Source organism: Elgaria multicarinata, chromosome 8 (assembly GCF_023053635.1).
Source record: "Elgaria multicarinata webbii isolate HBS135686 ecotype San Diego chromosome 8, rElgMul1.1.pri, whole genome shotgun sequence".
NCBI lineage: Eukaryota > Metazoa > Chordata > Lepidosauria > Squamata > Anguidae > Elgaria > Elgaria multicarinata.
This window is the reverse complement of record NC_086178.1, coordinates 35,259,733-35,285,703: the sequence shown is the minus strand read 5'-3', so window position 1 is coordinate 35,285,703 and position 25,971 is coordinate 35,259,733. Positions and strand designations below refer to the sequence as shown.

The 25,971-nt window shown below is 42.7% G+C and overlaps 1 protein-coding gene across 2 annotated transcripts in view; it reads right to left on the bottom strand.

Moving 5' to 3' along the window:
* Positions 1-15,111, bottom strand: part of LOC134402588 (phospholipid scramblase 2-like) — a 50,803-nt gene extending 35,692 nt beyond the window's left edge. Inside the window, exons 1-6 of one of the 2 annotated variants that reach the window (XM_063132145.1) lie at positions 15,033-15,111; positions 11,606-11,731; positions 8,081-8,220; positions 7,049-7,091; positions 3,681-3,907; positions 2,237-2,398 (exon numbers count right to left, since the gene is read on the bottom strand). In XM_063132145.1, coding sequence (XP_062988215.1) covers positions 2,237-2,398; positions 3,681-3,907; positions 7,049-7,091; positions 8,081-8,220; positions 11,606-11,731; positions 15,033-15,051 — 717 coding nt within the window. In that variant the 5' untranslated portion in view covers positions 15,052-15,111. The remainder of the gene's footprint in view (positions 1-2,236; positions 2,399-3,680; positions 3,908-7,048; positions 7,092-8,080; positions 8,221-11,605; positions 11,732-15,032) is intronic. The other variant, XM_063132143.1, reaches the window with a different exon arrangement.
* Positions 15,112-25,971: the final 10,860 nt, after the last annotated feature.

The window sequence follows — 25,971 nt, the reverse complement described above, 5'->3', positions numbered from 1 at the left end:
CACAGTTGGATACTACCCAATGAACAGAGAGTAGCATATGCAATAAACTATAATAGCCTTTGGACAGTTTTTGTTTTCAAAAGCATATTGCTTTCAAGCAAAAAAAAGAAAGAAAAGAAAAAGAAAAGTAGAGTCTTGGAACACCTTAAGGACTGGGAAATTTATTGCAACATTACACCAGTTGTGAAGATGCAGGATATTAGACACACACACACACACCAATGCGGAGGAAATACTTTTCTGAAATTGTTATATTGTTACTGTATGTTAATGTATTGTCTTAATCATTTTAATTGGTTCTGTAAGTCACTTTGAGTGCCATTTTTGTTAGGTGGACTACCAAAAAATAAATAAACAGAAGCATACTGACAGTGAAGATGCTATACATGAGTCAATCAAAAGTTTTATGGCCCTTAAACAGCAGAAGCTGTTCTCATTGTATGGGATTCTGAAAATTATGTGCCATCCCACTTCCCTACTGAAGCTGAAGAGACATCTTTGTGCATAGTCATGTGCACAGGGCCTGATTTGCACATAATGCTAAGCCGTTGTGTGACTTGTTGAAATCTGGCCTGTTGTTGTGTCTGAACTCATCCTGGCAAACAAACTAGAGTTAACCAGCTAAAAACCACAAATGGAAGCCATGGTTTGTTGTTGGCTTACAAAGTCTGGCTTGTTTAACCATGGCTTGTCATGATGTCTGAATTCGGAATGCATGAGAATTTCGTTTCAATCCATTTTTACTTCAGATTTACCCCATTCACAACTCCAAACAGAAGTGCAATATTCTGAAAAATTCACCAATTTCCAATTGGTGCACTTCCATGCTTTAGCTCATGGGAGGGAAGTGCAAATTTTGTTCGTGCATTTTAAAAAATGCACACTTCCTTGGTTCAGAAAAAAACCCCAACTGAGGTCAGAGATGAAAACAGGAGAATGTGGGCAAGCTCAAACCTTACTGATCCTCTCATTTTTAGTCTGAACCCAGAGCAACCCTTGACATGTTTGCGCTGCTGTCCCCTCTGTGGCAGAGACACCCAGCAAGAGCAGCCTAAATACGAAACTACTCAGAAGGTTGCCAAAATGGATGGGAGGGAAACAAGCCAGGAACAGGCAGTGGAGGCTGATGGCTTTGATGTCAGTGTGGTGGTGAATCCCAGTCAGGACCAGTTAGGCCTCTAAAGGCTCTATCCAAGATGCTGAATCTGAATCTGAAATGGGTTCAGCACCTTGGATAGCTCATTTAGGGTCCCAAATGTAACCCAGAGTGGATTCATAGCTCCACTGACATCAGAGTCACCAGCCTCCACTGGGAATAGATAAACTTCTCTACATTAAGGGAAATCCTGTTGTTTACCTGCTGCTGTTGTGCTTCCTGTTTCTTTGGCGTGATTGACATGAATTGGATTACATGGGAGGAGAGGGGAGACACGGCAAAACACCCTGCTGCTGTTTCCCAGGGCTGCTTTAAATGGTAGACACAGCTGAATCTAGGGAGCGCCTCCCTCATGCCCATGTGTGTGAAGTAGGGGGTGGTCTTGTTATCGGTTTTCTCACAGCCCCTAGGAAAGCCAGGACTTACTTCTGAGTAGAAGTAAAATTTTGCTGTAAATTGAGAACCCTCATCACACTTACTTGGGAGTAAGCCCCATTGAACACAGTGGGACTTACTTCTGAGTAGACACATGGGGATTGGCTCTGCCTGCCTTTGTTGCCAGGATGCATTTTTCCCTTTTAGTTTAAAGTCCTTCTTTGGCAGATTCATAGCACAATGTCAGCTTTACATGCTGCCAATTTCGTGCCATTTGGGGTTTACTCTAGCTTATCTGTGATGAATTTTAAAACAGCACAAGGTGGTGGTGGGGCTACGGGAGACCTCCTGTTTGTTTACTGCATCATTAAATTGATCTGAAAACTTCTACGAGTGGCCAGAAACCAACGTGCTATAAATAACTTGTTTAAAGAAGTTCAGTTTGCTTGTCTACATAACAATTCATGGCTAATACACAAATCATGGTTTTGCATGATGTGCCAATGCAGTCAGTGTGATAGACTACAGTGGAAAAGACCAAACCGCAGAAATTGAGCAAGGATGCTTTGTGACATCCATTCCTGCTCCCATGAATAAAGTCACTCGTGGGCTACCAGGCAATCTTGGTTCAAACTGAATATATCCCAGCACTGAAGGATTGGTTGAAATGCATGCAAGATGAGAGCTTTTTTAGGGTTAGCTTACCTCAAAATGAACATCCTGATACATGCGGCACCCCACACAAGGTGCATCGATTTTCAGTACGGTTTGTCCGGACTCATTTTGGATATCAAACTTAGGCAAGCAGGGGTGCCACCTCTGCTTGATGTAGCCAATGGGTGTTCCTGGTGGAGCCTGAACTTCAAGCTGTGAGTAAAATGCAACACAATTGGAAAAAGGAACAACGTCACACTTGGTCTCTTGTAGGGACAGGCAAATAAGAAAGAGGTGGTTTACAAAGTTGGGAGGGAAGAAAGGCTAAAAACTGGTACCAATGATATCTCTGGAGCAGTAAATCTGCTCCAGGTTTCAGTCTGACTGGGTTTGACTGAAACCCAGAGTTGATTCACTGCCAGATGACATTGGAATCACCAGCCTCCATTGTATGAAAGCAAGCAGAACATAAAGAATCTGAGGATGGAGTAGGAGCTAACCGCTGTGGTGATACTATAGTGAAGCCTTACCAACCTGATGCCCTCCAGATATTTTGGAGTTCCAACTCCCACCAGCCCCAGCTAGCTGGTTAGGAGTGCTGGGAATTGTAGACCCCAAACATCCATTGGTTGTTGAGGAAGGTGGCTATAGTGTTTTACATATGGTTTTAAGAAGTGATTTGAAGGAGGAGAAGGAGAGGGCTTCATGGATAAGTAGATGAGAGAAAGATTGGTATCCAGAAGTCAACCAAATAGTGTTTATGCAAATCAGGAGAAATGGGGAAAGTCTATTTTCCTGATAAAACGGTCAGTGCTGGAAGGCTTAATAAATTTGCAGTGTTAAAGCTGCAGACCCCTGCCTAGCATAGCCAGAAACAAAAGAGGGCAGGGCTCCTGCAGCTTTAACTGTTGTGATGAAGAGGGAATTTCACCAGGTGCTGCATGCATACAAATGACACCTGCTGAAATTCCCTCTTCATCACAACTGTTAAAGATATAGAAGCCTTGTCCTCCTTTTCATATGGTTACCCTACTGTAACCACCTTCTCTCCTGCTCCTAAACTAAATGGCTAGACAGGCAAAATCACCCATCTAACAAAAATGCAGAGATTCACCACCATGCTCCAGACTTAGGATACTCGGCAGCCTCTGACTTTGGAGGCTGCTGACTATCAACACAGTATTGCACTCTAGATGGCTTAGGACTCAAATACCTTAAGCAGTGCATCCCCCCATAGCAACCTGCCTGAGCAAGCAGATCATCAGATGAGGCCCTGAGTGCCTTTGGTAAGAGAAGTACATAACATAGGCATGAAGGAGAGAGCCTTTTCTGGGCTGGCACCTTCTGTGGAAGGTTAGAGAGGCACCAACACTGTACTCTTTTAGGCACTAGATGGCTGGACAACAAAAAGACCCCCTGCCCCAACTAAAACACTTAATACATCAGGAGAGGCTCCACAGTTAAAACTCTGAAGAGATGTAAACCATATGTTTACCTCTTGCAAGCAGCAAATACAAGGGCAGCAGCAACAGGAGCAATGGAAAGCTCTCGTCAGCTGTATGACAGGTTGGTTTGAACTGTCAAAGAGCTTAATGTTGAATGACCGGAATGCCCCATACATATTCAGGTTGAAGTCATCATTTTCCTCAGCTGCAAAGTACAGCCACTGCCCCAGTGAGTTTTTGACTTCATATCGGTTGAGGGTTTCATAGCCACTTATCACTGGAAAGGAAACAAGGTCAGTACAGCTGTTGATTCGACCCAAAGGCTTGCCATGAAGGTCAAAGAAAATTATCAGGGCCACCAACTTCAATCTCTAATTTCCAGCCATAAAATCTTATAAGAACGCTCAGTCTTATCTACTCTGCTTGTGAAATAATTATTAATATAGCCAGGAGCACATTTACAACATTATTAACTGCATCTCCAAGCCTGGGCATCCACAGGAAGGGCAAGCCATAATCTCCAGATTCCCAGCTTTTTCTTTTTTTCTTTTCTTTTTTTTAAAAAAGCAGGTCTCTAGCCGTTGTAGAACATGAAATAGGTCGCAAAATGTATAGCCACTATTCTGCCCAGTCATCTTGTAAGCAAACAGACTTTGTTCTTCCCTTTCAGGGTTTTTAGCCAATGTTTGACACACCCACTGTCTGGAGAAGGAACGACCTGGTTCTTTTAAAACCTTTGGGGTGATGGAAAGTGATTTCTGTCTCAAAAAATACATTAAGAAATTCAGGATTTTAGTGCAGCTTAGATTGGACAGTAATGTGTCTACCCCCTCCCCCCTAAAAATAAATAAATAAATAAAGGAGGAACAAAGATATTTCTAACTCAGGTCTTATTAATATTTCCCCCCAAGTTTGTAAACATTTAAAAAGCACCCTTACAATGCACGCAGAGAAAGTTCATCACAGTTATATCTACACTACAGGGGCCAGGGCTGTGGCTGAGAAAGTGTGAGTTATATCACCCCTGTAAAGTAAACCAGTGCAGCTATTACTACTATTCCCATTTTACTGGTGGAAGAGTACTTTATGGCAACTGTGCAGTGTAGTCCAGTGTTGTTTTGAGGCAAATGTGCACAAGAGAATTTGCAAATTTTATTTCTTGCAGGAGGCCTTGGTGGGGCCTCTTCCTCTCTCTTTGAGTGCAGGACTTAGAGCCGGGACAGTGTGCCATGCAGCTCCTCAGAAGCTAAGTGTTTTCTTACGTATTCTAATAAAGAAAGAACATGGTTATAAAGGTACCAAGGACCATTAGAGGGTGAAAGGAGCCAGGGAAAAGAATTGAGGGTTTCAGCTGTAGTGGAAAGGCTTTTTCCAGACACACCGTCTACCTACCTAGTGGGAAACAGCTGTAGCAGGCCTGGTGTACACAAAGTAGTCCTGGTACCTGTCCATACTCAGTATGGATGTTGAAGGATTCCATTTGAAATTTGATGGATTTTTTCCCCCTAGTTTGGCCCTATGGATCTTATTCCACTTCCTTCTGCTGGTGCCAACTTGCTCTGTAGCAAGTCAAGTCAATATGTGGATTTTGATTTTTTTAAAATAAATATTATTATTTGCACATTCCCCTCTACCCGGGTTCCACCATTTGCGCAATTTGCAATTTGCACAAATTTATACATTTTATCGTGAGTCTTGAAATGTGTGCATTATCGTATTTTTTTAATACTATTTTTATTGATTTTCAAGTAACGACAAATGCAATAAACACACAGAGTAAAAGAAAACACTCTACAACAATACAAATGTTCCCACAGCACCACTATAAAAAAGCATGGGTATTCATACCTTCAATAAGCACTTAGTAAATATAGAAATCTTAAACAAATCTATACTTTCTGATATAGAAAAAAAATGCAGGTTAAGTTAGAACCTCTGACCAAAAGGATTCCTGAGTCATTGGAGGTCTAGGTTCGCCAGGAATCATATTAATAAATGAGAAAAAGTCCAACCAGTTTCCCACAAACATTGTCTGATGTTATTTCTCCTCTTGCTAACCTGCTATGTTGAGTCAACTTATCATTTAAAGCTAGTTTCCAAATCTTATCAAACCAGCGTTGATGGTCAAAAGGTCTGGTGCTTTTCCAGAATTGGGCAATTTCCCACCTGGCTGCAACCAGTAAGTGGGTGACCAAGGCTTTGGGAATAATGTTTCTATTGGCATTCCTAAAAATAGCAAGTAGAGCCAGTGCTGGATCAGTTTCTACTTCAACATGAATAATGTTTGTAATGGTTTGGAAAACACTTGACCAAAAAGTTTTGACCTGTTGACATTCCCAGCAAAGAATATAAGTGCCAGGAACTGAGCAACCATGCCAGTTGAGCAACTGTGGCTGTCTGTGGCTCAGTTCAGAAAACATGTTTCTCAATCGTGGTTTTAGAACCCCACAGTGGAGTTTTTACACTACCATTGAGAAATGTGTTGTCTGGCGGGAAAACTCCATGCAGCAGTGGAGTTTATTGGACAACACTCCATGGAGAATATCCACACTGCACAGAGGACAGTTCCTGCACAACTGTTGTGTTGCGTGGAAGGCTCTGTGGAGTTTTCCATTGCATTGATTTGACTTTTCCCACTGGCTACAGAGTTCCCTGGCAAGAGCGGCAAAAGGAGTGAGTGCTGCTCTAAGAGAGCCACTGAGATTGGTTTTTGTTTGTTTGTTTGCTGCAATGGCTGATGGGATACCATTGGGAGGACTGGGAGAGGGTGGAGGAATTGTCAATGAAACATCAATGAAACATTGTCAATGAAACAAAGACTTTCTCTTCTCCCAGGCATTTAACAGCATTTAACAATATATGCTAAGGTGGGTTTTTTTTAATGGAACTGTTGTTGTTTAAAATGGATACTGTATACTGTTGTTTTTATATTTTTTGGTGGTTTAAAATTCTGTATACTTTTTAATGTCCACTGTTTTTTAACTTTTGTAAACCGCCCAGACAGCTTCAGCTATGGGGCAGTATATAAATTTAATAAATAAATAAATAAATAAATACTCAACTGTTGAGTGGCGTTCTCACACTGCACTGACTGAACTGAGCCTGTGTCTGCTACATAGCCCTACAGACAAGCTTCCCTCTTGTCAATATCCTTGTCAATGTCATCCCTTTCACATTGCTTTGTTTAGCCCAGCAGAGCCATATTCCTTTCTTGCCAATTTCCCAAGGCTCCCAACCCCTTGACCCTGATAGCTTTCTAAGTGAACTGTGTTTGACAAGACACTGAGTAGTTTTGTAAAAGCAGGTACTGATAGATCCACTTATAAAGACACACATAGTTTTACAAAGCAGAAGCACAAACATTTGGAATTCTCTGAATGCCCGATAATAGTTCCAAGTAAGGTGGTAAGATACATACTTTCCAAAAGCTCCATCTGCTGTTGAACTGTTATGTGATCAACCTGTCACAAAGGTAAAAATTAAAGATGTTAACATGCAGATGATAAAATATATAAATAAATACAGCTGTAAAAACTGAAATCAATTACAAAATAATCACATCCATTTAATTATTTAAAGTTCTGTGGCTCAGTACATTTTCACAATGTATATGAAACGGACTGGTCTATAATCTTGATTCTATATTTTAATATGAATTTCATGTTCATATGCCAATGCCATAACAAAACATAATTCAAGCTATAACAATTTTTGCCATTAAGGAAAGCAAGTGTCAGTTCACATTACACCTTTTTTTCCAATAAAAAGAAAGTGACAGCAGCATGTCAAAAATCTTTGTGTACTTCTGTTGGGATTAATTAAATAGTATAATCAGAAGCCTTCCCATTCTTCTACTTAGTTACTCTTCAATGCAGGCATTCAATGTACTTTGATGGTGCTATTTAAATAAATAATAATAATAATACAATCCAGCAAAGCTATATTCATGCATGCAAGCAAGCCAGGTGTCTGTACATAGAGGTTTTCTTTGAAGTTACAATTGTAGACACCCCTTGCACTGCTGAAGAGGCAAATTTTAAACTGAAGAGTGGATTGTCTCTTCAGCACATGGCAACCTGTGAAGCCACATTGAGAAGGAGAGAAATAAATGCCGGCGACCACCTGAAAGTGCCTTGGGACATCAACTGGAGCAGGGGTGGGCAACTTGTGGCTCTCCAGATGTTTTGGCTTACAACTCCCATGAGTCCTAGTCAGCATAGCTAATGGTGAGGGGTCATAGGAGTTGTAAGCCAAAACATCTGGAAAGCTACAAGTTGCCCACCATGAACTAGTGTGAGGCTGCAATCCTATACATAGTTGCCTGGGAGCAGGTCTCACTGAAATCAATGGGGCTTACTTCTGAGTAGACATGTATAGGATTGCACTTATTACTTCTGTACTTACTTATTTATCAGATAAGAGGAAAAAATGGAAATAAGAGGGGAGATACCTGGCTTAAATATTCTAATCCAGGAGGGCATTTGGGAATTGCAGGTGGAGGTGGCATCCAAACTACAGGAGGAGTTTCAACAGGCATAGTTTGAAGTGGGACGGCTCCATAAGCTGATGGATGACTTAGAAAAGGTTGCCCTGGAGGGTTTCAAATGGAAAAAAGAAGAAGGTCCAGAACAAATTTAAAGAAATAATTCTAGACTAGACTTATTGAGCATAATTAACAGATATTTATGAGCCGTGTTTGACAGCTTCAGTTCAACAGTTCAGCATGCATTTCTGCCCCATCACTCCAGTGTAGACTTCAGATAAAGAAATACAGTTTAATGTATCGCTATAGTGCAGGTCAACTATTTGCCATACTGCAAGTACATAGCTGGAGATTGATAAGCATGTTTTCCACATGGAGGAGAATGACAATGTATAATAATGGACAATGGTATAGCGCTTTCATCCATTATGCATTATCTGGTTGCAGTCCTTACAACAACCCTGTAAGGTAAGTCAGCATTATCCAACATATTGCAAATGGAAGACTGAGGATGAAAACGGCTTGTTTGCCTAAGGCCAGCTCCTGAGTTCGTGGCAGGGACAGGGTTCAAACCAGGGGCTTCCTGCTTAGCTTTCAGAGCACAATCCAATGCATGTTTACACAGAAAAAAGTCCTACAGTTGTAGGACTTTTTCGGTGTAAACATACATTGGATTGCACCCTCAATCTCTTAACCACTACACTTCATGCTTCTCTGTAGACAAGTAAAATTGTGCATCCTTACCAGGGCTTTCATCCTCTGCAGCCTTGCCACCATGACAATGCATCCCTTTACACACGACTACATGATGTTGAACTGAAAACTTCCCTTCCTGGGAAGGCCCCATTGAATTTAATGAGACAGCGCCATCTATTGGCAGAATTATAGTGGCTTAATTCTGAGATTTAGAGAAGCTACTCAGTAGCTTTCTAGTGTATGAAATGGGACTCACTGGTGTATAGTTGGAAAGAACGAGAAATTAATGAAGATACAGGAGCAGAGCCCCGTTGTCTAAGGGGCCTGCCAGGAAACCAGGCTCAATCATGTTCCTTCATCTGCCTGCCTTTATTATACACCAGCCTGCCCCAACCTGTCACCCTCCAGATATGTGGAGCTGCAAACCACATCCTTCCTCGCCAGCATGGAGGCAGCAGTCTGGAGGACACCAGAGCAGGGCAGGCTGTTCTACATTACTAGTTGTGTCAATTCACTCTTTACTAGTTTTACACCCTATTAACTTCTATGGATTTTTGTTTCCCTATCTGCTTGCTTACATGATGCTAGGGATACACTGCTAGACTTGGATGGTGGGATGTCTACATTCACATCACGGCTCAGCTACATTTTAAAGTAACATGGACTTTGATCCTGATTGGCAGCCATGAGCAAGTCACCATGGTTCAGCCTCATCTATTTGCAAGGATGTTGCAAGGCTAAAATGTTGCTTTGAATGCCTTGAAGAGATGGCTGGATAAAATGTAATAAAATACAATGACACCAGCATATGGAGAACACTGGGCTTCTCTGGCTATGTTTTCACGTATCAATGTGCATTTGTCATGCTATTATTCAGAAATGGAGGGCAAAGCCAATAGCTGAGCAGTTGTGATCATGCATTAAAGGACAGCCCAGACCAAAATGAAAAGTAAAGTGCTAAAGAAGACATCTACATCTAGCCTGCCAGAGAATCCATCTTGTGTTTAGACAGAAAAAAGTCCTAGAACTCCCATCATTCCCCAGCCAGAAATATATAGTATTATGACCAATGTTTTGCACACTGATGAATGAGGACAGTAATAGTCTGGGTGAGACTGTGCTTGACCATGCAGACTGAACAAATGAGTATCCATAAAATCTGTGAATTAAACAGCTAGACATGGAAGATCTGTGTTGCTATCTAATTTTGGTTGTTTTAGTATTTTATGTTGTATCTTACATTAGTTTTACTGTTGTATGAGACCTCAGGTGCTTTAGCAAATAGGCTAGAATTAGAAACATCATAAATAAATGCAAATTTTATTTATTTATTTATTTATTCATTGCACTTATATACCGCTCCCATAGCCAGGGCTCTCTGGGCGGTTTACAGAAATTCTAAAATTAAGATAAAAATGAGTATACAAAATTTAAAATTCTAAAACACAGAACATACACAAATAAAACATTAAAAACCGTTAAAAAGACTCTAAACATGTGGGTGATTAAGATGTGCTGCCATATGCCTGGGCAAAGAGGAAAGTCTTAACCTGGCGCCGGAAAGATAACAGCGTTGGTGCCAGGCGAGCCTCGTCATTCCATAATGACTAACTCAGCATTCCATAATGACTCCATTACATTTGAAGTGTTTATAAAACAAAAACAAAATAAAACCAAGGGGTACATTAGAGGAAATATATATTAGCCATAAAAAGCAGCCAAAGACAACAAAAGACTGAAAAATCCAGTAGTGGGGACACACAAAATATTACTGTTCAGACAAGGATTTGGGGGTAAACATTGGTGGGATTCTGTTATGCAACAGATGTTTTTCTTCTTATTATCGTGTTAGAAACACTGGCAGTGTTTGCACAAAATGCTGAGAATTCTGGCTTATCAGTAATGAGCAGCATGTTGCCTGATTGCTCCAGCTTGACTCCTCCTGCAAGTGGGAGTGGCTTAGTTAGGCAAAATTGTAGCATGACAAAAAAAAGTTTAACATTATGTCTGAAACTGGGTCCTTGTTTGCCCTTCCTGGTCTATTAACCAGGGGTCCAGGTTTTCTGCCCCGTTAAGTTTCTAATTACTTTAGCCCAATCATGAGGAACCTCCAACCAATGGGGCTTCCCCATCTGGCCTGCCAGCTTCTTCCCCTTGCCCCTCCCCCTCTGATCTCCAATCACCAGCTGATCAGAGATAAGCAGCTGATCAGAGATTGCCCGATTCAGCACAGAGAAATGGAGCCTCCCTCAAAGCTCAGGAGGGAAAATCTCTCCCCCTCCACTGATTTGCATGGATCAGCTGAGGAAAAGGCTGGGAAGAGTATGTGTGTGTGACCACGTATGCAAATGCTGTGTGTGGGTGCTGTGTGAATTTAGGTGAATGGTGTGTGAGAGAAAGGGGCAGCAATGCCTACATAGGGATATGGTTATGCCCACTGCTAGCACACAACTCTTGGGGTGTTTCCAGGTGGCAATCTGGCCCTTGAGCCAAGAAAGTTTCCCACCTCTGCTTTAGCCACATCCTCTTGTAGGAGGAGCCTAGTGGGAGTGATTCTTACTATTGAGCCAGAATCCTGTGCAATTCTGGCTTAGCATTTTGCATGAACATGGCCCCTGCCTCATTGCTGGAGGATGTGTTCGAGGTCTCTCCAGTTTCAACTGAAAACAAGTTCAGAACATAATCTAACATTTTATTAAAATACCATTTGCTCCTAAAAGGAGAAGATATTCCCACCATATACATTTGGATTTCTCTGGTCAAACTAGAAAACCAACAGATGCCCCAACTGCCTACCTGGATATGCTACCCTGGGTGCCTGTTGAGGAAATCCATATTGAGGTTGGACACCTGGATAACCGGGTCCTGGATAACCGGGTCCTGGATACGCTGGAGGTGTTGGTACAGGTGCAGAATCATTTTCTGGAGGAATGGGGAAAGACATTTAGGCTTATCTTTTCTCATTCTTTCCCCATACCCTCATGAGAACCACTTGCAAATTAAAGTCTGATAATGAAAATGACAGTGTTAAAAGAAAGCTATCCATGTATTTACATATAATGCTGAAAATATCAACGAACAAATAAATTTATGGGGATTAAAATTATATTCTTAAATAGTACTGAGAATTTTAACATTGAATTTCAGTCTATTCGAAAGTACTTATTCAATGTAATGCTGTATATTAGGTTTATATTTATAAGTTTATTAAGCGTTCAGTTTAAGAGACTGCCATTTTGATTCGGAAATTTTCAGGCCAATAGCAAATACTTGATATAGCTTAGTTCTTTTTTGTGTGACATTTTCTTTTACTTGTATCAAATTTGCTTGCCTGATTCATTGTTTATCATTTTCAGTTGTAACAGTGTTACAGTTCTTTTTAGTGTGGCTGCTCTGGGTCACATGGCTGCATTTGGATGTAACATTAAACCATAATTTAGTGCAACGTGAACAGCTGGAAGAGCTCAACAGTTTGGTACTGAGAATTAAATAAGGTTGATAAGTTTACTTCATTGATTTTATATGGCAGATGGAGTCTAGACAAGACATTAGTCAAAATCCCGGAGGATGGTCTCCTCTCTAGTCCTAGTATCTAAAAATAAGGAGCTTTTGGGTGAAATAACTAAGGTGTAATTACTCTCTTAGGAAGCTAACAAATTGGGGAAAGATAATAAGTGAGGAATCATAGGATCAAACTGGCAAACATCTCTACACTAATTGGTAGTCTGAAAGGCCATGGGAACAAGGCCTGGGTTATCACAGAGCATAGTATAATTTATAAAGCTGCTCTCTACAACTTTTGTAATAATGTTCTTAACACTGATTTCATAGGATGTTGTTGGTTGCTCTCTTTGATGGTGGGAAAGGTAAGGCAGGAAGAGTAGATATTTGTGTGTGTTAGCGATGTCAGTATGTACAGGCATGTTAGCATATCATATCACAGATTATAGGACATACCATTGTATAGACATTTTATTAATTTTGTTTAATGGTATAGAATAAAATGTATTTACTATTTATTTATTTTAATACTTTTATACCATTTAGTATATTAAAATGTCTAGCAATTTACATTATAACAATATCGAAACAAGATAACAAAATATAAATAATGTAAAACAGTTAAGAACATTTAACAACAGCATCATAATATAACAGGGAAAGCCTGTGTGAATAGGGGTGTTTTCAAGAGGCATTGAAAACTTGCCCTTATTTCTTCCTCTCAAGTCACACATAGGAGAGTTTTCCAAAGGATGGGTGCCACCACTGAGAAGACCCTAGTGATATTCCATTGGCCATGGAATAACCAGTAAGGGCTCTTCAGAAGATCTCAGGGGTCAACTGTGTGTACGTGTATCAATAGAAGACAGCAAGCTAGGTATCCTGGTCCAGAGTTGTTTGGGGCTTTGGATGTTAGCAACAAAACCTTGAACATGGCTCAGTAGCAAGTAGGTAGCTAGCACAGTTCTTTTAATGCAGGTGTAATGTGTGTGTAGCTAGGTGACCTACCTACTGCATTCTGCACTAGCTGCCACTTCCAAACCATATAGAGTGCATTAGACTAGTCTAACTGTGAGGTCACCAGTGCATGGATCACAGTGGCTAGGCTATCCTTATCCAGGAATTGGTGTAGCTGGCATGCTAGCTGAAGCTGGTAATGGATCCTCCAAGCCACTTAAGTCACCTGGGACTCTAGGGACAAATTTGTGTTTTGCCACATCTGTAGGGCAATCCTATGCCTATCTACTGAGAAGTAAGTCCCATGGGACTCAATGGTCCTTGCTCCCAGATATGTGTGCATGGGGTTGCAGTCTTACTATCCTGTCATTGTCCTTAGAGGTTCTTAAACAAAACTATAAACAAAACTGCAGTTCCCACTTTTGTCCAAACAACAAACCAGTTAGTTGAAAATGAACATGAGTGCGCACATGATCTGCTCACGGCCATCCTGGAGTAGGAGATGGGCAGAAGGAGGAAGTTTGTGCACATAATGCTAAACTATCATTTAATGTTATGTCCAAACCAGGCCCTGTATTTATCAAAGCGCCTGTCATTTTAAATGTCATGAGATTGGCACAGAACAGATTCACATTCACAGCTTGCTAAGGAAATTTGGTTCAATTTAATGATACCCTGACCCAAACAATACATGCTGATGTGATTTTCAAGAGATCTGTACTAGGAATAAAGCAAACTGTAAAAGCGTCAGTAATGAAAGTCTAACAGTTTCATGTTGCAACAAGAAGAAGTACAACATTTCTTCTGGGAAGAGCAAATTTATGGCCCCTAGACAGTGTCGGGGGGTGGGGCATAGGATTTTTTGGATTCTGGGATCCAATGTCAGAGACAGAAAGGGAGCAGTTCTCTGTGTGGGAAGGGGTGAGGATTTAGGTGGATTGCTTACAAAGAATCCTCCAGCCCTCTCTCCACCCATTCTGCAGAGCCCCAGCTAGATGGGCAAAATCACCCATCTAACAAAAATGCAGGGTGAGATGAGCACTGAGGTGCTGATCACCTCTGCACTCCTTCTGCCATGCATAGGATGACCATCAGCCTCTATATTTGGAAGTTGATAGGCATGCAGATAGAATTCTGCTCTGTGTGTGTGTGTGCGTGTGTGTGTATATATATACACACACGTACAACCAGTGAATCCACTAAATGGAAATAAATAAATGTCAGAAAATATAATAAAGACATAGAAATGGCTAGCACAAGATAAATCAGAATTTCTTTAGAAAATCTTGAAAAGGCTGCAAACAAGATATGCCATGGAACAGTGATCTATAAACACTGTACATTTCTTGCTTTAAAGGCGACCATCAAGGGCAGTATCACCCACACTGACTGGCAGCTTTCTGAAGTTTCAGAGAGGGCTTTCTCTAAGCCCTACCTAGAGATGCCAAGAATTGAACCTGGGACATTTTGCATGAAAAACATGTACTCAATGACTTAACTATGGCTGTTCAGTAGCTGATTTGATAACTGTGCATTTTGAGCACATCACCCTGGTGTTTCATCAACTGCAATGGCTTCTGATCTGTATCTGAACTCAGTAAAAGGTGCTGTTCCTGTACCATTTCCATGGCAGAAAGGTCTTACTGCTAATACAGTGGACAGAACACTGTCAGTACACTAATGGAAGCCATGTTGGGGGTATGGTAGGGTTCTATCATGCTATACAATTTCTGCTTCTACAGCAAGGGTAAAGTTTAACACCCACCTATTTCAGACCAGCACATGCAAGCAAAACTTCATTGAAAACCCATGCAGAAAATGTACATTCCAAGATCAAAAACTGACATGGATAAAACATAATTTGATTCACCTTGCATTTTCTTGGTTTCCAGTACAATTGTTTCTGAAAAATGAAATATTTGTTTTACAATACAACCATGCTTTTTCTACTACTGATCACATATTTTTCCCCAGTTTGCTTTGTTAAGTCACTGGCAAAAAAAGAAAAGGAAAGTGTTATATATTGACCAATGCTTTTATAAAGATAGCACACAAAGTTACCAGATGGGTGGCTCCTAATGTTACCCAACCACTGCTCTTCTGTTGTAAGCTACAAGTAGAATTGCAACTGTCTTTCCACACTATCAGGAGTACTGCAATTTCTCTACATGTATGTCCTGCTAAATTCCATGCTCACCAGTAGGTGCCCCATCACTGCTCTGGGTGAAACCATTTGAAGCTGAGCACACATTCACTATAACCTTTGTGACGGGTACCACTTTATGACTCTATTTTCTTTTAATTAGATCTAATAAGCTTCTCTCTCTCTGTGTGTGAATTGAATGGGAAGTATAACCATAAGAGAAGCAAGACATCGTAATGCTATAGTGTTATATTTTGCATTGTGATGTTCTAATGCTATAATCCAAAAAAGGGGGGCTATATCCAATATTAGTCCTACTTAACATATACCCATTAAATAAACAAGAGTTCATAACTAACTTAAGCCTCATTCATTTTAATTGTACTAGTCTAAGTAGGACTAATATTGGATATAACCCAATGCTTAAAAGAAAAGATGAACATACCACCACATGCACACCACTTTATCAATAGTATTAATGGTGATAACAGAAAATTTTATCTAAATTCTTTTACTAAAAACATAACATTTAAATCTCTATACGTCTCTATACACCTCTCCATACCATAAAAAGTGAATGAATGAAACATGGCAATTCCAGATGAAATGTGCAGTGGGTTGGGCTTGACAGCCTTATAGGCCACTTCCAATTCCAGTATTCTAAGATTCTATGTTTCATCCACTCCTACTACATGGAGGCTTACAAAGGACCTGTGTGGAGTCATGAAGCAACCCAATGGGAGACATACTAATCAGAAATTAAGCATGTTCAGAAACTTTATATTAGAATTATATTTGTAGGGGCCTACAAGGCCATCGAGTCCAACCCCCTGCTCAATGCAGGAATCCACCCTAAAGCATCCCTGACAGATACTAATTGACCACAGCTGAAAGATGTGCGGAAGTGGCATAATTTCCTGATGTGGCTATTTTGAAGAAATATAATGGTTCTTCCTTCTTTTCCACATTTGTAATTGTGTTTAGAGTGCCATTTTATACTGTGTGGTTGAAAGTGCATATTTATATTTCCAACACACACCCTGCTTCATTGGCAGGGATCCAAAGAGCCACACCATTAGTTCCGTATATTTAAAGAGACTTTATCAAAGGGCAGCACCCAGCCATCTGCAGCCACAGTGGAACTGCTTTTGAAATTGACAACAACCTTCAAAGTAAGGGTGAATTTTATTCAAATTCTATTTGGCCTGCCCTAGCCTGAGCACATCTAAACTAACATGTTAGTGCAGGAGTCTCCAACCTTTCTGGACCCATTTGGAAATTTGAAAAACTGCTGTGGGCACTACCACAAAATGGATGTGGCAAGTTACATCGTGGCTGCCATGAGGTCCTGGCTTGTCAAAAGACAAGTAATTCACCCAAGAAATTGAGTACAAACAGGAGAAGGGCTTGAACTACCTTCTCCTGTGCCATGAGAGCCCCTGCCTAGGAAATGCTCTGTGCGTGCGTGTGTGTGTGTGTGTGTAGAATGAGAGAAGGGGCTGGGAAGGGAAAGGAAAACGGCAAAGGTAGGAGCAGGGAGGAGGAAAAACAGCAGGATAATAGGGGTGAGAGGGAGAGAAAGAGCAGGGAAAGGGACTGGGAAGAGGGGGGGAATAGTGAGAGAAATAGTGAGGCTAGAGGCTAGGAGTGGGAGAACACAGTGTGGTAAAGAGAAACAGCAAGAGCCTAGCAGGGGGAGAAACAGCAAGGTAAGGGAGAGAAATAGCATGCCACAATTAGGCAAACCCCCCACCCCCCGGTGCTAGGCATGCAGAATCTCTTCCAGCCCAAGAGCTAAATTCCATTTAGGACAAATTGGGGGTGGGGGTGGGGGTGGTAATCCTGTGGCAGGTATGCTTGAAGTGACCTAAGACAAAATGGTCAAAACCAAAACTCCAAAAATTGCCGACATATTTTAGCTTAAAGCTAAATTAAGCCGTAGGGGAGGGATTTCAAGTGTTTAAAATGGAGGGGGGGGAACCAACTGATTGGTAGTTGGGGGAAGGGGGTGTGGCCTTCTGGCAAGCCCCAGAGGTCCAGATTAAGACTCCTGGAGGATTTGGCCCCCGAAGCTGGGGTTCTGCACTCCAAATATGGCCTAGTTCACACAACACAAGGGGACTTGTTAACCTTCCTGTGCCTGCTGGCCCAATTTACATAATTACCCTTGCCAGGAGCAACTTCTTGTGTTGTACAGAGAGGGTGGCTTGTTGGTTTGGTGAACAAACCACCCAGAACCCATGGCCTGTTGTAGGGTCAACCTTGCTGGGTTCAAATGACACAAGAAGCAGGTGGGGAGGATAGAATAGTGACCTGGCATTCAGTGCTGCAATCCACCATGGCCTGTGGCACCAATGGGTGCCAGATTAAATAAGACACAGTAGGGCAAGATCTACACTACTGCTTTAAAATGGTTTATAACCATTTTGACAACTGTTGGGTACACTCCATACACAGTTTTCAAAGTGTTTTATCCTGCTTGGTGTAGATCTGGCACAAGATGTGGTGATTATGCAAACCAGATCTATATGTCTTACTTCATTGAAGCCATTGCCAAAGTCTGACGGGAAATATGTTCAAGAGATCACAAGATGTTTTAATTACATTTCCCTATGCAACACAGATCCCACTGCACTAGGGTGGCTCGACAGGAGGAGGGAAGGGCTCCCGTGCCTTAATAGTTGCGTAGAAGAGGGCGCTTGCATGACCAACAACTCCTGCAGAAATTCCCTCTTCTCCACAAGCATTGATGGCCCTTTTTTGCACTTAACCACCTGCTAGTCTATGCAATGATGTTTTGGCTAACATGACAGAAAGATATGCAAATGTTAGTAATTTGTTCTTAGTATGGAAAACAAGAGACTGGCTGAGGGTTTGAAATGACTATGGGCAAAAGTACCTTTGGGCAAGGTACTTTTGTTGGTGGCCCTACATTGATGGCAGACAGCAGCAGTACTCCAAGCAGCACTGGGAGGCTCGTGGTGATTTCAGTGACCCACAGAATGTGCTGCAGAGTGACATTGTGTCAGGGGGCTGGTAAGAAATATAAACAGCTGGGGGACGCAGGCTTTGGGTGCTAAGCCTGGAGCACCAGGATGGGACGTTTTTCTCCCCTAGCAGAGGCCTCAGCAGTGGGCCCTATGAGGGCAGCTGCCCAAGGATATCATGTGCCCACAGTAGCTGTGGCGAAAGACAAGAGCCACTGCTTAAAAGGTTCATAGTTTCCGGTCCTACGGGCCTCATCCAGTGTAAGGTACACCTCTTCTCAGTGCTAAAATCCCCTCTTGGCCAAAAAGGCAGGAACCCGTTCTCCCTCTTTCCTCACCTTAAGAAGATTTACCAGACAATAGTTCAATATCCTTGGCAGCTGCGAGTTCTGCTCTGAGAAAAATCCATGACTCATTTGGAGCCATTTATAAATGAACAAAACACAAGGGCACCAAGCCAGCGAAAGGACCGCAATCCAGTACAGACTTAGAGCTCCATCACACTGGGGGTAACACACTCCCTACTTTCGCTTCTCCACCCATGTTTTCATTCCTCAGTTCCTACAGAACCAGCACGAGGCCCATTGAGTCTGCTGCTCTAATGGCGCTGCTGTTCCTGCACACAGCAGGAGAGAGCAGCGATTCTGAGTTAAAAAAAATAAAACATCGGACTTAAAGAGGGGTTTTTGTTGTTGCACAAGGAAGGCCAGAAGAGCCGGAAGGCGTGTAGGAGGTAGACGACGTCATGTGAGGGACCTGAGCAAACTCTGTGAGTACCAGTAACGAGTGTACAATAAAATGCTCACGGGATGGAGCTTTTATTTGGGTAGATAAGGCACCCGAAGGGAAAGCTGAACCTGTTGCGATTAACGCCACTTTCAATGGGACTTAAGTCATGACTAACTTTGACTGTCTGAAAGCCAAATAAAGAGCAGAGAGACACAGGCGCTATAGCCTCCTGCCCAATCCTTATATAATACAACAGATTTCTGGACTGATGTTGGTTGAGAGGCAGAGCAAACATTGCTCATTTTTCCACTCCAGCACCCCACCCCAATCTCAGATTTCCTGTAAGGGGCTGCGGGAAGGTGACTCTTTAACCCTTTCATTCTCAGCTTGTCTGCTCAATATCATCCTTCCCCCCCTCTCTAATCCTTAAGGGTGGGGAACGTGCATCTTTGTTGGACTACAACTCCCATCACCCCTGACCCCTAGCACTGCTGGCTGAAACTGATGGGTGTTGCACTCCAACAGTATCTAGAGAGCCACAAGTGGCACATTTCTTCAAAAGGCAATAAACAGTCTCCCCACCATCCCTGGCTTTCTTTTACTATTTATTTTTCATCTCATGGAGAAAAGGAGATGGCCTTGATCACCGCAATGATTATAATTTTTATATTAAGAACAGACTTTTAAACCACACACACACACGACATAACTGAGACAACCGCTCAGCTCCTTGGTTGCCACTTCGTTTCGGAGAGACGCGCTGCGTGGCTGGAATAGCTCGCCTGCAGGCAGAAGATCCACTGGTGAAGCTTCTCCCAGCCTGCCGCAACGGGAGGAAAGCTGCACCTGTCGGGTTTTGGACTGTGTCGCGCACGGGTGACCGGAACCCACTCTCTCTCTAGGGCAAACCCCACCACCATCGATTTTCCTGTTTCCCAGCCTTCCGTTTGCTCGTAACTTTCTGGGACTTGCGGGGCGCGGAGGAGGCGCCCCGCGGCTGGTTGGTCATTGGTAATCACGCCTGTCAGATTACTTTTGACCCCTACCTCTACCCAGCATCCTCCGCCGCTCGCTGGTGAGCTGAAACCCCGGGGAAAGCAATCAATACCTTGGTGGTTAGTGCTCGATCTCCGTTGGCTGCTGCGGTCGCCAACCGCGGGCTTAGAAGCACCGAGGGCCCAGCCAGGACGCCTCGTTACAGACCCTCCCTGGGAACTGAAGCGAAGAAAGGAGGGGCTGGGAAAAGAGAGCGAAAAGCAAACACCGCCACTCGGGGGAGGCAACCGAGGAAAAGGCGAGCACGGGCGCAAAGCTCGGGGCGGGGCTCAAGCCCGCACCGACATTTCCCGGAGGGAGCTGTGCTCGATCTCAAGGTCCTCCAAGCCAAGTCAGCTTCCTCCTCAGCTGCCCAGCAGTTCTCTTCGCAAAACAAAAGCGGTGTCTCTTTTGGTGTCAGGGTCAGCCTTTGCCAGATTCATTTCCTCCTACCTCTCACGTCTTACATGTAGCCTCATCCCAGCTACCTGTTTCCCTCGAATTATCCCCTACAGCGTTTAGCTGTCGTTGTTGTTGCTAAATCACGCCCCGGGCGGTAGCGCTCCTAAGATCCTTTGCATACCAGGAAAAGGGTTTAAGGGGGGAAATGTAAAAAACCAACGGATGACCCAATCCGATTCAAATTTGGTATACTTAAAGCTCTCCTTTATCTCTATTACTGTGCCAATTTTGATGTCTTTATCTTTAACACTTACACAGATGTAAGCGTTTGTTTAATTTGAAGCTTAAAAGTATCAAATCCTGCTCCTGCGCTCCCAGTGGCCGCTAGGAAAACAACAAATGATTCTCTCCAAAAGTAGTATCAAAAAGTCGGTGGGGTCTTTTGGCTTTATAGCACAATTAAAGCAGGATGCCTGGGAGTACTTCACAGTCAAAGCAGATTATAAACTGGAAAACTTCAGAGTCCTTTGCATGCAATTCACAGTGATTGCACGGTATAACGCTGGTGTGATAAAGCTCAGGATAAAAGGTTGCCAATTTAGGAATTACAGTGTGTGTGGAGGGGTTGTCTTTTAAATATGTCTGAACAATATAAAATCATAAATATACAGATAATAGCACAATCCAGCTACCACTAAACACTTTTAGGTACCTAAACTTATGCAACTTTTGTAAACCGCCCAGAGAGCTTCGGCTATGGGGCGGTATATAAATGTAATAAATAAATAGAATGTTTACTTAGAAGTAATTTCCAGAGAGCTTTTTGGAACTTAATTATAAAGAATCTCATTAAATTAATACAGTAAATCTTGACTAATGAGTCAAAAGGACAGTACATGTCTTCTATTTTCAGACTAAGCACAGGACGAGGGACTTTAGGGTGTGTGATATTACTGCACTGGGTTGTGGGGGGAAAGTTTGAAGAACACTTGTCTATTGTATAGGACTATGGATGATGGGGTAGTGTGTAAACTATAACATTATAATTTAAATGTTCATTTTGGTTGAGTACTTGTTCTTTTAATATGTGGCTTTAAACTTTCTGGGATCCATTGTTGATGAAGGATGGTTTCCAGAAATAGAAATATATACATAAATGTAAACAAATAAGCCTAGCCCCTCTTTTTGAAAAATGGAAACGTCTATGCCCCTGCACAATAGCACTGGCAAGAGCAAGAAGTGGAAGCTGAAACAGCACCGGCAGATAGCTGGATTCGTCCCTGCAGCGGAAACCGTTTTTATATAACATTGCTAAATGTATCTTCAATAATATGCAATAGCCCTTCTTTTCTAAAATTAGAGCGTTCTTGAAAGGCCTTAGGCAGCCTGTGGATTCCCTCCATGAGGAGGGAATTGATGGAACTCTGCATACGCTCAGAGGCATGCCTGACTTTTTTGTTCCATCCCCGTGTTCCAGGGCTGAGCCTTCGGACTGCAAATAAATTCCAGAGCTAAGCGCCACCAAAATATTGTTTGTTGGGGGAGGGGAGAGCACTGGGGTAGTGCTGTTGCCTCCAGGCCTTGCTTGTGGGCCTCCTTCAAATATCTGTCTGGCCACTCCCGGAAACAGGATGCCGGAACTAATGGAATTTTAATGTGATTTAGAAGTGTTCCTTATCAAGGTGTGGATTTGTGTAAATATGCCTGAAGCAATCACTGGCCTAGTACATTTCTGGCCTCTCTACACAGCTGAATTACTTTTGATGCCAAGATCACCGAAATGTTTAATGCTTACGGAGTCTGCCTTCCTGAAGAAAAATGAAGTATAATTAGTTCCCCTCCTTAAAATGTATCCCCCCACCCACATGTACATGTAGAAACATTTCTTTTCCATCTTCAGACAAACCACCTTTATCACTCTTGTCAGCAAAATTCACAGCATCTTCATAAAGGAGGTCTGCACGTAACCTGAAACCAAATGTTCCAGCCAGACAGGCCCCCTTTCAGGATATTCTATTCCATCCCCCCTCCCCAATTCCCCCCCTCCCCCATGTACTGTCCTCTGGGCTGTGTGTGTATGTGTGGAATTGTACCCACAGGTTCTTCCCTCCCCACCCCATGAAGTTTTTTTTTTCTATTTCTGAAAACCTTGGGCTTTCCCTAAGCATACCAATACCCCTCTTTTGTCTCTCGTTAGTCCCGTTTTGGTTACATAGCCATCCTAGCTCAGTACCTGAGTTCAGTGGAGGCTGGTGGCTCCAGTGTCAGTGGGGCTGTGAATCCACTTTGCACCATTTATTTATTTATTGCACTTATATACCGCTCCCATAGCCAGGTCTCTCTGGGTGGTTTACAGAAATTCTAAAATTAAGATTAAAACAAGTATACAAAATTTAAAATTCTAAAACACAGAACATACACACATAAAGCATTAAAAACTGTTTAAAAAACCCAAAACATGTGGGTAATTTAGATGTGCTGCTATATGCCTGGGCAAAGAGGACAGTCTTAACTTGGCGCCGGAAATATAGCAGTGTTGGCGCCAGGCAAGCCTCGTCAGGGAGATCATTCCATAGTCTGGGGGCCACCACCGAAAAGGCCCTGTCCCTTGTTGCCACACTCTGAGCCTCTCTCGGAGTAGGCACCCGGAGGAGGACCTTAGATGTTGAACGTAGTGTCTGGGTATATTCACATCGGGAGAGGCGTTCCATCAGGTATTGTGGTCCATGGATAGCATCTTCTGCCTGAAACCCAGAGTGGATTCGCAGTCATACTGACATTGGCACCACCATTGCCTGAGTTCACTATTACAGGAGGTGGTAGATTGCCCAGAGCCATTATTATTATTATTATTATTATTATTATTATTATTACTACTACTATTTATTTATATAGCGCCATCAATGCACATGGTGCTGTACAGAGTAAAACAATAAAATAGCAAAACCCTGCCGCATAGGCTTACATTCTAATAAAATCATAATAAAACAACAGGAAGAGGAAGAGAATGCACCAAACAGGCACAGGGTAGAGTAAAACTAACAGTATAAAAGTCAGAACAGACCATGCTATTCTATTTCTGGAAGGCAGTCTGAATGGTAAAAGTACTGGTTTATCCTCCCCCCCCCCACCGTGACCTTGTTTCACCTCACCCACTCAGGTTAAACACTGTATGTCTTGAGAGCCAATGTGGTGTAGTGGTTAGAGTGTTGGGCTGGGAGTTGGGAGATCTGGGGTCTAGTTCTCACTCAGCCATGAAGCTCACTGGGTGACTTTTGGCCAGTCACAACCTCTCAGCCCAACCTACCTCACAGGGTTGTTGTTGTGAGGATAAAATGGAAAGGAGGAGGGATTATGTCTGCTGCCTTGGGTTCCTCAAGGAGGAAAAAGTTGGGATATAAATGTAATAAATGGGGGTCATGGGAAACATTTGATATTTTTCACAATCACACAAAGTGTGGGTGTAGTCCATGTGTGTACATGTATCTGATACACCTGAGCCAATGGCATTTCCAAATGGAGGTTCATGGGCACTGGTATTGGACTGGAGATTGTGAAAGTAATAAAAGCACTCTGATTTTCCTGGGGGAAACACCAGGGAGAAACACAGGCTCTTGCCCATGGAGAAGGTACCTCAGAGATATTGTATCAACTCCTTATTGACAAGGGTTTCAACAGGATAGTCAGTCAGATTGACAATCAGTCAGATTGGCAATCTGGAAAGAAGCCAGGGTCAGTTCATTTTGGTATATGGGGCATAGCCCCACCCATGTCCCAACCCCAGCATGGCCACAACTACAGAACTAGTTTTTTAAAAAATAACTCTGGAGCTGCTCTGCCTGTTGCACAAAGGAGCAGAGTTCTGGGGATGTTTGCGTCTTCCTCTTCATTTCTTCAGGCACCAGTCCTGAACTCTCTGGATGCCTTATTTGGGCATTTTCACTACCAAGTGACCCAGGAGAGTATTGGCAGAGAAAGGGAAATACGGTCCAACACCTCCAGTCAATCCATCTGCCACTTTTCTTTAAATCATTGGCCCACGCATGCATAAAGGAAACAGCACCTGGGGCAATTCACTGCACTCTCACACTGACACAGTAGCGTGGGCGCAGGCAGGGCACAAGTCATTCATGTAATTAATCTGAGAGTGTGTGTAACTGTGATTTAGTGATTAGTATGTCAGCACACCTGACGGCAAGGTAGCCAGTAGCTATTTCCTCAGCCAGTAAAATTAAAGCAGCAGCCCAGAGGAAGGCATTATGTTGCATTCCTAAGTTGTGTATTTAACTCCCCCCAAAAACCTGTTAGATTTCTTTTGCTTGGACAATTTCTCTGGGGTGATCCAGTTTTCTTACTTGTGAGTAGACAGTCATAAAGTGGATTTTTGTACTGTGCCACTTCTTACAGTTACTTCTGAGGAGGTATGGGGCAGGGGATACTGGTTCCTCTCTATTCGGCCCTGGTTAGGCCTCATCTAGAGTATTGCATCCAGTTCTGGGCACCACACTTCAAGAAGGATGCAGACAAGCTGGAGCGTGTTCAGAGGAGGGCAACCAGGATGATCTGGGCTTTGTCTGGAAACAAAGCCCTATGAAGAGAGACTGAAAGAACTGGGCATGTTTAGCCTGGAGAAGAGAAGATTGAGGGGAGACATGATAGCACTCTTCAAATACTTGAAAGGTTGTCACACAGAGGAGGGCCACGATCTCTTATCGATCCTCCTAGAGTGCAGGACACGGAATAATGGGCTCAAGTTACACGAAGTCAGATTCCAGCTGGACATCAGGAAAAACTTCCTGAGTGTTAGAGCAGTACAACAATGGAACCAGTTACCTAGGGAGGTTGTGGGCTCTCCCACACTAGAGTCATTCAAGAGGCAGCTGGACAACCATCTGTCAGGTATGCTGTAGGGTGGATTCCTGCATTGAGCACGGGGTTGGACTCGATGGCCTTTTAGGTCCCATCCAACTCTACTATTCTATGATTCTATAGGGCTGCGAAGATGGTCATGTAAGGAGATGGATTTTGGATGCTATGCAATGGTTTGCTGGTGGAACAGGGCAATGTGAGGTCAACAGAATGCTTCTGCATGTTGTTGGGATCAGATCAGATGTATGTGAATAAAAGGAGTGCTTTAATGTGGCATTGTGATCAGACCCAAACTCTCCCTTAATGCAAGCTTGATCCCTCCTAGGGTTTATTTTCCCCTCCTCAATCCTATGAAATTCACTGAAAAGTAAGTCCCACTTTGTCCAATGGGTCTTACTGTGATGTGAGTGTGCATCGGATTGAGGCCGGGCAGTGTAATGGATTTTACTGTGAGTAATCTCTTTTTCTCAGACTAAAAGCTCTGGGCCAAACTCTTTGTTCAAGGACTGGTGTGCCTAACTGGAAGATCAGGGTGCCCA